Source organism: Limulus polyphemus, unplaced genomic scaffold, assembly GCF_000517525.1.
Source record: "Limulus polyphemus unplaced genomic scaffold, Limulus_polyphemus-2.1.2 Scaffold1544, whole genome shotgun sequence".
Lineage (NCBI taxonomy): Eukaryota > Metazoa > Arthropoda > Merostomata > Xiphosura > Limulidae > Limulus > Limulus polyphemus.
The window spans coordinates 164,905-180,635 of record NW_013667154.1 but is presented as its reverse complement, the minus strand read 5'-3'; the positions used below and the strand labels follow the sequence as shown (position 1 = coordinate 180,635).

At 33.6% G+C, this 15,731-nt stretch overlaps 1 protein-coding gene across 4 annotated transcripts in view; it reads left to right on the top strand.

Moving 5' to 3' along the window:
• The window catches only part of LOC106464027 (protein phosphatase 1K, mitochondrial-like), a 63,775-nt gene extending 49,138 nt beyond the window's left edge, over positions 1-14,637 (top strand). For 3 of the 4 annotated variants that reach the window (XM_013924137.2, XM_022391675.1, XM_022391676.1), the window contains exons 5-6: positions 1,745-1,894; positions 10,431-10,700. In XM_013924137.2, the coding sequence (XP_013779591.1) occupies positions 1,745-1,894; positions 10,431-10,700 (420 nt within the window). Of the gene's footprint in view, positions 1-1,744; positions 1,895-10,430 lie in introns of all 4 variants that reach the window. The other variant, XM_013924135.2, reaches the window with a different exon arrangement.
• Positions 14,638-15,731: the final 1,094 nt, after the last annotated feature.

The following is a 15,731-nucleotide window of genomic DNA, read 5'->3' as shown; positions in this document are numbered from 1 at the left end:
TAATTAAGCTGTATTTGGATGTAAAAAAAATATGAAATTTCAAGCAGACTAAAGAACAACCTACCTCCTTGAAATTTTGGATCGAAAGAACGAGTTGGCATCGTAACACATGAAAATGGCTGAGAAAGCCACTAAGGGACATTCTGAGCTTTCGATTGGTTAATCACATGTCATATATTGAAGTAACTGTATATACCTAATAATAAGGGACTGTTTCCCAAAAGGGAAAGAGGTTAGCGGGGTCACTGTGTTTGATTCAGTACATAAGTGATATCTCGGCAAGTAGAAGAGATATGAGGTCCTTATTTTATATTTTAGCTTGTCAATGTTAGTAATTTGAGTTCCTAATTCATACAAAACTATAGGCTTAGTATTTTGACATCAAAAACATCTAATTTGAACCAGTGCTGCATTCAACATACCACGTGACACACAAAATCAATGTTTAACTGTACTTTTTTAATATTTAGTTTTAAATTAAGAAATTAGATAATGTATAATACTAAAATTTGAATTATACTCTACAGTTTGAAATAGTAGTTCAAAAAAATTTTGAATGCAAGTCAACAAACATGATGACATGGCCTTTGACCCATGACCTGTCTGGAGAGGGTTAACATTAGCACAATGGTCATAGGAGTGGTTGAAATATTGTAATAAAATCAAACAATAAATAGAAATAAACAATCCACTCAAAAGCTGTACTTTAGACTTTTATTTAAAGTGTACAGTGGATTTATTCTCCTCACCACAAATATGAAGAGAATTAGGGTCAAAGAACATAACCCCCATCACACATTTACAAACACAGCACATTGAATAAACATCCAATTAACATTAGCATAATGGTCACAGGAGTGGTTGAAACATTGTAATAAAATCAAATAAAAAATATAAATAATCTGCTCAAAAGCTGTACCTCGAGACTTTTTGTGGATTTTTTACTCCTCACCACAAATATGAAGACCATTCCTATGAGGCCTCAGATCAGTGTGTTCTTTGGCTCTATGCCTGCTTATCTAAGTAGTGAGGTAACGATTTATTGTGTACTTTTTTATTATTAAAGCATGCAATAAAAACAACATTAATAGAAGAAAAATAAAACTAGCATTAATTGTTTGTGAACTAAAACCTAATTTAAATCAAAACACGGGTTTTACCCTAGAATTTCTAAATTGGAACAAAATGCTTGCACAATATTTCAAACAGTAGACCACAGTTACCTGCTGATGGTCACATGAGTGGTTGAAACATTGTTATGAAGTCAAACAAAAAGTAAATAATCCACTGAAAATATGAATATCTGGTATTTTATTTAAAGGGTATAGTGAATTTCCTCTTCTCACAACAAATATCAAAACATTTCCTATGTGGCTGCAGATCAATGTTTTCTTCAGCTTTATTCTTGTTTATTTAAGCAGTGAGGTAATGAATTTTTGAGTACTTTGTTTTATGATTACAGTATGTAATATATTAAGATATTTATTAAAAGAGAACAAAAATTAAATAAATAAAAAGGTAACATCAGATACCACTGGTTTATAATATACCTGTCTCTTCAGATAATGGTTCTCAGCTATTTATAATGTGTAAAGTCACATCAAAAACAACATGGAAATAAATTTTCTCTGCAAATTTTATGTTAAAACAATGTTTTGTGTCATTTAAGTCATATAAAAAATATCCTATATAATTGAAGCAAAAAGATATCTTATTAATAGTAATAATTATCTTTCTTTAACAGGAGAGAATTGTAAAATCTGGAGGGTTTATTAAAACAGACAGTGTTGGGAGACACTTGGTAAATGGACGACTTGCCATGACACGTAGTTTGGGAGATATGGATCTTAAACCATATGGAGTAACAGCACTCCCTGATACTAGGTCAATTCAAGTAAGTAAAATTGGAATTTTTAAATAGGGATGCACCAATATATCATTAGGATATCTACCTGGCTCCAATATAAGGAAAAATTACCTTAACAGCTATCAGCCCTTTTTGTTGCTGTAGCCAATAATGTGCACTTGTATTTTTGCTTGTTGTTGCATAAGATGTTGTGATGCTCACTGCTTGAACTTTCTATTTTTCATATGATAACCAAAGAGGGCATTGCTACACAACTCTCACCATGGCCATGTACAATTCTATAAAGGCTGTCAGTTTCAATGTTGTTAATTGTTGCAATTACTAATCTTTTTAATATTAAACTTGTTAAATTAGTACAGTAATGTGTTTGTTTTAGGTTTTTTAGATTATAAGCATTTGAATGTAAGTTTAAAGCAACTCTTCAATAATGAGATTATTTTGAGAAATGTACCAAATTTTATTTTTCCATACATTTTTAACGTTGCTGTCTGATGTAAATATGTCTCAACAGAGTGTGGTTTGTAATTTTTTTTTAAAGTGTCTGAAAACAACAACAGGACAGCTGATTTCATACTATATGATGTAAAAATTTCTCATGGAGGTAACACTGATAAAGATTTCAACACAACACCATGAGATATGCCACCCTGCTGAATACAGTGATTTCTTAAAAATGGCAAAGGAAAAGAAAGATGCAGAACTGGAGATTATTGATTCAAGTACTAAAATGTTCAGAGAAAACAGACTGTGAAAATCACAGGAAAAAAGCTTATGTAGGCACTTTCACTGATGACCATTGTGCATGGGGTAGTGGATTCTCTTATGCAGTCAGGACCTTCTGCTCCAGTCCCTCCTTCAGGCATTCTTTGTCCTAGTTTTGAGGGAAGATCGAGTAGGTCAGATTTGTTTGTTTCTTCCTCCTGGTTATGCTTTGGGAACTTCTCTTTCTGTTGAAGAGAAATTGATCTTTCTTGCATTATCACGACTTAATTTCACAGGTGTGTGTGCCATTCTTTTTCTTTCCTCTGTGTCATCTTATTCTTCTTGTTGCCTACTTCTTAATCCTATTCCTAACTAATTTCATATACCTTTTCCTTGACCAATTAGATTCCCACAACTTCATGCTTTGCCCTCCTCATATATATCTTATTTCATTAATTTTAGTCATTCTGAATCCCCTTTCTTTGTTTCCACATTGGGCACTGCCCTTGCCTGTGTTGGGGGGGGGGGGGCGTATTTGGTGTCATGATTGCCCTCCAGTGCTCAATACACCTATCTTTGCCTGACCCTTTTGGCTAAACTTTACCTCTTCTTTCTACATCTCAAGTCTGAGGCACTCCACCATGCCCCAGAGAATATTGCAGGCAATTCTCATTCCCTTCACTTCACCGCGGTGGCTCGTTTCACTTCTACCATATCCCTGCTCACTAGACTCATTGCTGCTGGAAATTGTTGAGTAGAGATACTCTCCTTTTCCAAGTTTGTCCTCTTTCTTTCCTTCTACAAGATCTCTGCATGGCCCTTCTTTGCCCTGAATTTATTTGGGTATTCCTGATTTGAATGAATCACAGGCTGAGGCTGCCTGTCATCAATCCTTGCTTTCATCCTTTGTTTCCACAGTGTCCCAAACCCAACCCTCCAGCAATGTACCTCAACTTAGTCCTCAGTCTCCTTTCTTTCGATTCCAACTTTCTTCTTCTACCTGGTGTCAGATTCATCGAGTTCACCAGTGACAATTGAGTCGGGTCCTGTAAGTACCAAGCTATCACACTTTTAACTTCTGTGGTTACATTTTTCCATCCACACAGGTGTTACTCTACCTTTTACCCTTGGACTTTCTCTTTAATTCTCCTCTCAGCCCTCATCAAGTTTCCTTTTCCTCCTTCTGATCCCATCTATGTACAATTTCTCAAAGGGGCAGTGTTCATCAGCTCTTCCAAAAATTTCCTCACTCCCACTCAATATCTTATTCACCTGGGAATGTTTTTCAAGTGATTTCTCAGCTATACTCAGCCTTCACCCATCTCATTGCAAGCTATGGAACTTCCAGTTACCAGGATTTGTGCCTATCCTACTGATACTGTGTGAGAAGTTTTATTAGTGTTTGGAGACCATAGCTTGACTGGAACTGCTCCCTTTGGGTTGCACACACACATGCACCACCTTTGTTGGTCCTTGAGCAAGCAGAGAAGCCTCTAATGAGAAAACTTTTATCTCAGTGGTTCATCTGTCCCCTCCTCTGATTTGTAATGGTAACTGGACTGATCTAATATCAACATTAGTTTTCCATTACCTCAACCCAAACTGGACCTGCACCTCTTCACCGCTGCTTTCCCCTTTAAATGGGGAACATGTCTGAATGGCAATTTCACATCTGGCACATTGACCCAGGATTAGTTCTCTCTCCATATCAATGCATTTGAACTTCTGATAGTCTATTGAGCATGCTCCCATTTCTTATATTGGATCATTTTGTTATTATCCATTCTGACAACTCCTTGGTTTTTCCTGTATCAACTGTCAAGAGGGAACCCAATCCAGAAACCCTTGCTTTTAAACCCTGGACCTTCCTTATTGGGCCAGATCTCAATGGGGTCATCTCATCATGTGCCATGTACCTGGTGCTATGAACTTGATTGCAGACTGCCTCTTTCTCAGGTGGACTGTTCTGCTCAAAGAATGGTATCTTCACCCCCATGTTTTCCTTTGGAATGGTTTCTCTTGGAGACTCCACTCATTGATGCCTTCCTACGCCTCTCATTTCCAAGATTCCTCTCTTCTGATCACCTATACTCCAATCCTTGGTCCTGGCTGTGGATGCTTTCAGCTAGGACTGGTCTTATCCTGCTTGCCCACCTCTTTGTCTTTTACCACAGGTCCTGACCTTAATTTAAGACACTTCTTGTTGTGTCCTCTGGGTAGTACCCCTCTGGCTGGCTCAACCTTGGCTCCCTATTCTATGCCATCTGACAACCCAACCCACTATTCCCCTTCCAACTTTCCTCTCTCTCTCTCTCTCTCTCTCTTACTTCAATCACACGTCTATTGTTACTATTAGTGGGTACTTCCTTTTCCCTCCTACTTTTCCTTTTTTCCTTTCCTATACCTGTCATCCTTCTAACTCATTCATCTACCTGCATAAATGGCATGTCTTTGACGTTAGTCCATCTGTTGCTAACTTCTTCTTGAATGTCCTTCTATGAGCCATCTCTCTTCTTTTTACCTGGCTGTTTAACAGTAGATCAGCTGTATCCACCCTTGCTGATAATTATCAAGCAGCCTCATCTACAACATTTCACCTTTTTGACACTGCAAGATGTTTCCTTCCCCAGTTCTCTCCATCTTGTTCTGGTCCTTCCTTATCTATAGACTCACTTGCCCTGTTCACATGCCCAACTGCAACCTTAATGTCATCCAGCATGCTCTTATCCATACCTCTTTTGAGGCATTGACAACCTGCAACTTTTACTACCTTTCTCTTAAGACCTATTTCTACTTACTTGAGTAAGGCCAAAGGGGATTGCTGCCCATCCCTTTCACTCCTTTGATTGAATAAATCAGAAGCAGTCTGCTTTTCAAACTAGGATTTCACAGTCACCAATTGCACTTTCTTCAGTGTAACATTCCTCTGGACTCCTCATTGCTTTTTACCCCTCCCTTCCTCAAGTGGAGTTTGGGAGTCCACTGGGGTGGTGGACCATGGAGGCTCATAACATTACATATCACTACACTATGTTGAGAAGAGGGTAAAGCTGGGAACCCTTCTTCTTTCTATCCCCTGGAAGTTTAATCCCAGGTGTGCTGATGTTGGTGGAAACTGGACCAGCCAACACTGGATTCTCCTTGTAATACTGGGATCAGGTAGATAGCACCCTATTTGTATGGTTGAGACTGGTAAACACCCCCTTGGTAAATCTAGTTGCAGAATGTTTCATTTCCCTGCTCTTATAGTGGAGTTCAGGGGACTTTGTCCTCCTTGTAATACCAGTTTTGGGATGCATGATGCCCTGTTCCAACTGTTAAGCAGCCATTCCACATCCTCTTTGTAATGCTGGGTGCATGTTATTTCTTCCCTGCTGTTAAAGTTGTTAGAATGGTTCTTTTCCAGCTTGTAATACCAGGTACAGAATGTTTCCCTGTTCTTACAGTTCAGTTGAGGCTTAGACACAGCCCCATAAGTCTTCATTTGGTTTGTTGTACTTTCTGTCTGCTATGGTTGATTTGGAAGTTTGTCCAGAGGATGTCGTTTGCATATACTTCCTCATTGTAATTCCAACTGCTCACAGTATAACTCTCTACTTATGGGATGGATTAGTGTATATATATTTCTAATGGTCTGCTTGCCTTGGTACTGGTTTGGTTTTGATCTTACGTGAGGTCCCCCACTTCTTAATACCAAGGCCGGATGTAGAGCCTCATCTGTATGTTTGTGGTTGAGTAGATAATTAGCAATGTCTCATTGCATGTCTCCATCTTCATCATTCAGTGAACTAGCCACTGGCTTTTCATTTTTCCTGTGTAGGTTTGGAGTTATCTATCTGTGTTCTTATACTACTGGAGTCGGTTTGTTTCCGGTCATGTTTTGTGGTTAGTATGGAGTGGGACTCACGTTGATTATTTACTCATGATACCATGTTTTCTGAGGTCTTTCTTTTACTAGATCCAGGCCTTGATGATGTCCATTTCATGACACTACACTTCTTCAAGGGCAAAGATCATACCTTTTCCAGAAGTGGTATGATCCTCCACATGTGTGCTTCCATTCCATTACAGTGCACACCTGATCAATTCTCTATAGATGTGTTCCACAGGGTGTCACTTGTTTTATCTTACACTGGTCCCTCCACCTACTGAATGTAGGATTTGTGCTATAGCGTGAGAAGAGGTATTTATTGTATCGGAAGTTATCATTTTCTTATACTGAAAATAGATTTCTAATAGATACCTCTAGGAGAGTGTGTTGTGCTCCCATTGATGGAGGGTTTTCACATGCTCTTTGCATGCAAAATGAGCAGCTGAAACTTATGGGATATATTGGCTAGGGCATGAAGGAAGAAAATTTATTTTTAGTGCATTAAAGGGCAGTGAAAGAACAAGAAAAGATACTATGCGTGAGGAGGTAAATATCTATCAGAAATCTTTTTTCAATGTAAGAAAATGTTACCACCAGGAGGTTGGAAGATAGGATAAACTTTCTCTAAAGACACTATCAAAATAACCCTTAGATCAAATTCATTGTTTTAAAGTATGCTATTTATTGATCTGTTTTTATAGAAGGTGTTGAAAAATAAAAAGTTTAAACTGATATTGATGAATATATTAATATTTTCACTAGTTTTGACTACATTTCCAAACAGTTAGTATCATCAGGTGATGGTGTTTATTATACCCTATTTTGGCTTCAGGCACCTGGGCTTTAGATTATATATGTAACATTAATATAAGATAGCTAGTATATTTAATTAATTACATATAAGCTACTAAATGTTCTGATTGAATATATTCAGAGGAAGATAATGTTTATAGATTTTGATGCTTTCAATTATTTCTTACTTTGGTAAAGTATGTGCACTTCTTGTGCTTCTGATAAGATAAACAAAAATTAAAATTTACAGAAACAATAAAAGTATTAGTTTATCACATTTTGTGAAACATACAATGAAAAATGATGTGGATATATGTAATTAAGCATATACTTGAAAAAAAAGATGAAACCAGGCCAAATACAATAAAAAATGAACATAAAATATATTTACAACTGCTTGTTGAAGCCTTGAAGAAAGATTAAAAACTGTAAACTCAGATAAAATGTTTAAAGTTTAAACAGTGCAAGTTGTGGCAAAAATTCTTATCTGATGTCAAAGAAATGAAATGCTTTTTACATGTATGAAAAAAAAAGGAAGGATCCAACTTCAAATACATGATAGGCTTTACTAAATAATGTGCTACTCACTAGAAATTGGGCTGATCTTTTCAAGGTTTACACAATACATTATGACTGTTAATATGCCATTGCTCCTTGAAAATAGGAACATTTCTCAAACATTATCTCCAGTTTTACACAATATGTCATGATTGTTGATACACTATTGCCATTTAGTAACAATAACATTTCTTAAGCATAATCTTCCTAAATACCCTCTTTTTTTTTTAAGAAGGAATATAAATATTGTATATTATATTCATTTTGAATATTTAAAAAGAAATAAAATGAATCAGGTAAACAAACACATTTATAGTACAAATTCATCATCTTGATTTGTACCACAAGTGTGCTGTAGGACTGAAATTATTTTAAAGACGATGTGATAAAACTAAGTATCTCTCTAAGAGTCATTGTTTTATTTATTATTATGTTTTGGGGTTATATATACTACCTATTTCAAACATTATGTTAAAATAAAGCTTGTTCCCCAGAATTTTGCAGTGAATAGGGAGAACAAGTGCCCTGAAGTTTTTCGTATTTGTACATATCTTCATGCATGCCTACTTTTATGTCCAATAAAGTTGTATTTATTTTATTACAAGTTACAGCTTTTACAGTAAGGAAGATTTGTTTTTACAACAGGTATGATTTTTCAATCACTAGTGCAATCACTCTCAAGAGAATGATTACACCAGTGATTGGAACATCGTACCTATTTTAAAAATAAATCTTCCTTACTGTAAAAGCTGTAACTTAAAATAATATATAATAGCAAGTAAACTCTTTAAAAGTGTGTTTATTTGCTTAATGTCAATCACTGCACAGCTCCTCCTTCTTAAACCAAAGTATTTTCTGATTTGTTTGCCTGCCCTTTCACAAGTGATGTCTGTTATCGTCTAACTTTTGCAAATGTGTAGCTGCAGTATTAGCTCAGATGTTTTGTTGCCATTTGAAGAAACTTTCCAAAATACATAGTTCCATTTCAGTATCATATACAGTTAAGTAGATGTGCAGTTTGACTAATTGTTTAGTGGCAGATTGCATACCCAGCTCTGCCCTTCTTGAAAGCTGAACATATCCAGTGAAAGCCTACAAGTAAAAGTGAACTCTCAGTCCATAATTTTCTTTCTCTTTGAAAATTTTGCAGGTTATTTTAAGGAAACTGCACTCCCTCTTCTTTGTTCTCTTGAAAATGTTGAGAACACGAACAAATTTTCTAACAATGAGCAAAATCTCTGCAAGGAGTTTCAGTAGTGTTCATTCTCCAAGAAAATTGTCGTAATACAAGGGAAGTGGATTGGAAGTGAGAAGGTGTAGCAGTCGAGTTGAGGAATTTGGCAGAAATGGCAAAATAGTTGTGTTACTTATTGTTCAAAGCAGCTCATTTCACAGTAGAAATGTGTACAAGATTTCTACTGTCTAAACTTGGTACATTTAATGCATTAAATTTAATAATAATCTTGAATTTTGCTTCCATGGAAAATAATATTCTACATCAAGAAGTAAGAAATATCCTAAAAATATTTTAATTATGAAATACTTCCTCTAATTCAGGCTTAAGTGCTTATTCTAACCCTAGTATAAACCCTAGTATAGTTAAATAGTATGAATCAGAAAAGAGCAAGAAACTTAAACACCAGCAATATCTTTATTCTCCACATTGTGTATTTTTGGTTGTTATGGGAAACAAGCCAAAATGCTGAAAAGTTTATTTACAATCTTTGACTTTTAGAATTTTTTTGCAGTGTGAGTTTTGTAAAATAGCTACTGCAGTAATGATAGAGGGGTTATTTTATAAAATATATTTATTTTTCAAAAATGGGAAAGTTTAATATGAATTTGAATTGCTTTTGGTATATTAATCTAGCATGCCAAGTTTGGTCTGGATCGGGTCAATTATTTTAGGAGATGTATCCACAGTCACACAAAAGTTTTCCTTGATATTGTATAGTTACTGCACCACTATGGCTTAATATTTATAGCTTGTATATGAAGAACGTATGCACCCCAATTTTTATACTTGGCTCTACTTCACTTTGTTTGGCAGAGCTAAATAATAGGGAACATTCTTTGGTACTTCCCTAAACTTAGCGCACAGTAGATGTGGGGAAATAAGTAAGTAAAGAAAATGATAATAAACTCAAACTTAGATTGTCAGAGTTACTTGGTGAGATGTACTGGAAATAAATGTAAAAAATAAAGAGAATATGAAAAATAACTTTCCTTAAAATGTATCATTATATTTATTAAACACAAAGTATTAAAAACAGAATTGAAATTGTGGAACAGTTTGTACATGTTCAAGAATCAACATATTTTATGTTCATTGAAATAAATCTCAAAAACTTAAAATCATTGCAAATATTTCTTTAGAACTCTCAAGCATTAACAATATCTTTCAAAATATTTGCATGAAACATAAATGCTTTTATATATCATAATCTATGTTAAGTTGTATAACAGTTTAACCTTGAAGTTGTGAATCTATGAACTATATGTAGATTAATGGATAGGTTGGTAAAATGCAGATTCTTGATGTAGTGGTATATTTCTTTTTATATATGTTTTTATATATCCTCCCCCCAATTATTCACTGATCTTGCACTTTCATCAGAATTCATTCAATTTATTATCTAGATAAAGCATGGAAAGGATGCATTTGTCATACTAACGACTGATGGCATCAACTTTGTTATGAATGATGATGAAATAATTAATGCAGTAAACAGTTGCCACTATCCACAAGAAGCAGCTAGCTTCATCGCTGACCAAGCCATGCAGTTTGCTTCGGAGGACAATGCTACTGCACTGGTGCTTCCATTTGGGGCATGGGGAAAGTATAAAAATGGAGGAAATATTACCATGTATAATTTTGGAAGAAATTTGTCTCGTAGTAGTAGATTTTAATAGTGCTAATTAAAAAACAAAAAACTGTATTCGAAAGATGTACTAAACTGATATTTTGGAAATATGTTCAGCCACATGTTTTGTCATTGTAATTTATGTTTATAGTTACCTTAGAATGATGAAACTTGTGTGAAATTTTCTTTGGATATATATACCACAAACACACACACACACACACATGCAAAGTTTACTATCAAAAATTTTGGTACAGGTACTTGTACTTGTAAAAATATTTCAGTTTAAAATAGTTTGTATAATTGTATATTTGTTTTGGAATGTGAAAGTGGAGTGACTGTAGAGACATTATATTGGTTTTATTATTAAGTTGTTATAAGAATCAGATACTTAATTGTATGTTACCTTGTATTGTTTATATATTAGAATCATTTGTGTTTTGAAAAACATTTATACAGGGGTTGGACAAAAATTACTAACGTGATTATCTTGCATTGGTAAGGTGTGAGACTTCTTTGACACTAAGTACAGCAGAAAACACAACTAGGAACAGAATTAATGAAGTATATAAAAGTATACTGTAGAATCTGGGCCCACTCTGTCATGAAAAACTCTTACAGTGGTTGAGGTATGTTGAAGGTCAGTAAAAGATTTGAATAAGATTCTCCAAGATAGCTCTAGGATGCTTAAATAACATTAGGCAGGCAGTTTACCTTTTATTATTACAACAGACATATGATTTAACCAACAGAAAACATCCCATAAACCTGATCTCTCATCAAAGATATGAAAGAATAAGTGATGGATTTTATGCTACATGTGAAGTTACACTGTTCATATTAAAGCTTACAGGGACTAAAAAGTTATTAATTTTGGGTAACTATGCCAGTATGTCATATTAGTACATTCAGTAGTCTTCCTTTTTTCAGCATGTTACCAGTGCTATATTCAGTAACTTTTCTTATGGCATGGCTGTCTGTTTCTGCTACTAATCTTTATAAACCCTAGTAGCAGTGAAACAAGGGATATACATACAAGTGGGGATCAGTAAAGCATTATCTACAGTGTAGTGTGAAGTCATGCTCTATCTGAGGATCATGCATCCTGACAATAATCCTACAACATAGTTTCTGTTGTAAGGCTGTCATATCTAAAGCCCATTTATCATCCTTGCATGCTTTCTATAATCAGTCTAGTATATGTGAACGACTGTTTTCCAGTGCAATGTTACAGAAGTTCACAGGTGCTGCAACTTGATTGGTGTGTTTAGAATAGTTTCAATACTCATTTTATTTTCCAGCTGCTAGAGGTATGCAACAGTTGAACAGATAACTTGTGGAAACAACTTGTCTACATGTGCCTTGTGCCATTTTTCAAGATGGGAATCCTTCTTGATTATGTTGTATACTGTTATCTGGGACATGTAGATGACTTTAGCCACTGATCTGTGTGTATATATATACTTGTCTGCTACAAGACACTGCAGTTTGGTTACCATGGCTAAAGTACAACTTGTCATGGGTCTCTTTCTGGATAGTAGTGGTGACTCAAGCTATCCATATTCCTTTGTTTTCCATTGACATTAAGTACAAATGATAACCTCATTTTGGAATTTCTAAATCTCAGATCTAAAGACATCTTTATGATCTGAGTGTATGAATATTTTGCACTGGAAAGGGCTTTAAATGATTTTTTGTTGTCATCATACTACCTTGAAATTCCAAACAATTTCTAAATGTAGCTTTGATAAATGTCATTCTACCACAACTTTATATTGGCTGTGGTTGTCACATGACTTGCTACTGGCACCTAACTTGCTGATTTGCATATTCAGAATTGTTTTAATATAATATGTACTTAACCCTTTTTATAGTTGTGTGTGTGTGTGTGTGTGTGTAAAGAAACGTATGTGTAAAATTAGAGAACAACAAACAAATATATAATTATTAATTGGGAACTAGAAAATGCTCATTCAAGCAGTCTAGCACTCTGTCAGTTTTACATGTTACTAAATACTTTAAAAATGTGAAACATCTCTTGAAGTTTTGTGTGATGGTTATTGATTAGTTAATTAACAATCATTTATAACCAAAATTAATAATTTTCGAAATGTACCTTGTTTTATGTATTCACACATGAACAAAATAGTTATAAGAAAAATAAGATTCTTCTAATTCTCCAGAAGTTGTTTAAAGGACAAATAAACATTTGTGTACAAGGCTTCTTATAGTGTTTTTACCATATCAGATCACATGGCTGGTTTCCTGACATTTTGTTTTGTATTAAAAAAAGAACACACACACACACACAGATGCAGTTGACTTTAATAACAGATCTGCTTTGCCACAGCTGAACTGCAGAACATACCCATTACCTCTTAATTGTTTTAAGCAGTGTATTTCAAATAGTATTTTTTATTCTAAAATGAAATGGATTTGTTTATTTTTCTATCTTTAAATTCCTGAAATAAACCAGTATTTGTATTTTAATAATTACCATATGTTTTAAAATCTCAGTTTGTAGTAAACCTTATGAAGAATTTGGCAATCATATTTTTCTGACTATACCCAAAATGGTTAATGATCAGAAATACAAATGATGGCATCCATCTGTTGAACAGTATATGCTATGCCAAAGTTTTCAAAACATATTCTTTTTAGTGTAGACCTCAGTTCAGTTTTTTCTTTGGTGTATTCATACCTGAAGAAAAAACAGAAAAAAGCAGACTGGCTGAAAGCTTTTGTATATTCTGTACTTGCATCACTGCTGTATTACTAAATTTAGAACAAACTAAAAACTTTTGATGTTTAGATCAATTATAAAGCTATACAGAATGTATACTGACAGACAAGATTTTGTTTAATTTATGGTAAATATCAACTTTTTGTGAGCTCTATTTTTATGATTACCTGAAGTAAGATAAGTTGTTATACTTTTAACAAAAACATACAAGACCACACTAATACTATTACAAATAATTTCTTGTTCAGCAACATCTTTAAGATTGTCTGTATCTTCAGAGGCTTGGATAAGTTTTTCATTATTTGTTGTAATGCCTCTTTCTGCAACTTTTTTGATGAATTTGATTCATGGCACTGAAGTTTGACCAGCTGTTGAAACAAGTGATGCTTAAAAGTAGCCAAAGTGAATTATGTGATATAACACTTCCAAGAAACGTGAAAAACCATTGATTGTTTATCAGTGGAGTTGTATGCTACAGGTGATCTGTAATTATAAGATATATATTACATCAAAAATATATAGTGTGTGTGTTCAATATATTATGGATAATGAAAAAAGTATTCAAAATTGGTAAAATGGCTTAGACACAATCGATGAAGGGTTAGAATATAAAGATATTCTAAATTATGTATGTACTCTGTATGTTCTAACCCTTCAATGATTCTGTCTAAGCCTTTTTTCTATGTAACATGGTTTAAACTGCCTGACAAAGGGCTTCTGCCTGAAACATTGCAAATAATATTAATAAAAGTTTTGTTATAGACATGTGTTTTACCAATTTCGAACACTTTTTTTCATTATTTTTCCACATCTTATGTTATTTTCTACTGTATATATATTATGAATAATTTTAATGGTCTATTAAGAATATCTAAAATTAGTACTTAATGTTTAGAATGACACGATTACATACAGTAAAAGCATTTACTAGGAACTTTGTCAGCATGCAAATAAACTTCAAAATATTATTGATCTGCAGTAACTATGGGTAAAGTAAAAATAAGTTGGAAAAAAGTGATTTCAAATGATTTGTGTTAAAGAAGACATGAAAGATTATCAGTCCTAAACCATTTCCTTAGGAAAAAGACAGATTAATTGCTAACCAAGGTTTTATATTTGGAAACTATCCTTTGTTGTTCAAGTAATGCATTTAAAATTAATTATATACAGTTTATTTGGTTGTGATGAAACCCTGGATGTATATCTAACTTGATACAATAAAAGCTTGAATTGTGCTTTATTAGAAATACTTTATCCAAATAAAACGTGAAGACTATAAAAAACTATTTTGGTGTTTCAAGATAATACTGGGATTAAAATGTGTAACTGTTATATATAGGTTTTGTTGTTAAATAATTATCAGTATCTAAAAATTGTTAAATATATTATGAGAAAAAGTAAGGTTTAAAAATCTTAATACATTAATATTACTACAGCATAGATTAGGCTAAAATATGCATTTACAGTACATATACTCATGAAAATAAATTCATCACAAGATTATCTTGTGCTTCCATTCCAGTGTTAACACACAGAATACACTGTTTGAAAACGTGAGATATTGAAAAATGCTTCTATAACTCAAAAGAATTGTGTATCACTAATTTTACTTGATATTCTTGTTTGTATTTTCAAATAAATAAAGAAAACAAAGTTAATTTTTTAAGTTAGTACATTGATTAGATTTTCTTAAGAGTCTTGTACTCTATTGTACTCTTTCTTAACAGAATTGTGGCACATAATACAATATTTTGCCAACAATATACAGTTTTATTGTTTCAAGAAAGTTCTCTACAATAAAATATAGAGATAATGTTATGCACCATTGAATTGTATCATCCAACAGAAAATTACCCACTCATTTTCTATTTGTTTATCATTTCGGTTCTCCTAATCCCATTGTTTAACCCATTGACTATGGCTGCTCTAAATGGACATAGAATTTTTGCAAGTCCTATACTGCACATTTGTAATCAACTGCTGGAGGCGGACCATACACTATACAGCAAATCAGCAGTAATGGGCATATTAGTAAATCCTACAAATTCAAATTCTATCATAAACAAAAGCTTATTAATTATTTTATTATCAAGAAATGATTGGTTGGTTTAAGTAAAAACCTGCACAATGGGCTATTATTCTCAGGGATCATCTTCTGAATTTTAACATTATATACCCTCAAACTTTCCACCAAGTCACTGGATTAAAATCATAAATAATATTCAACGTTAAACTGGTACACAATTAAAAACATTTTATGAAGACCATAGATAGGCCTAAATAAAATGATTTTAATTGTGTACCAGTTTAACGTTGAATATTATTTATGATTTT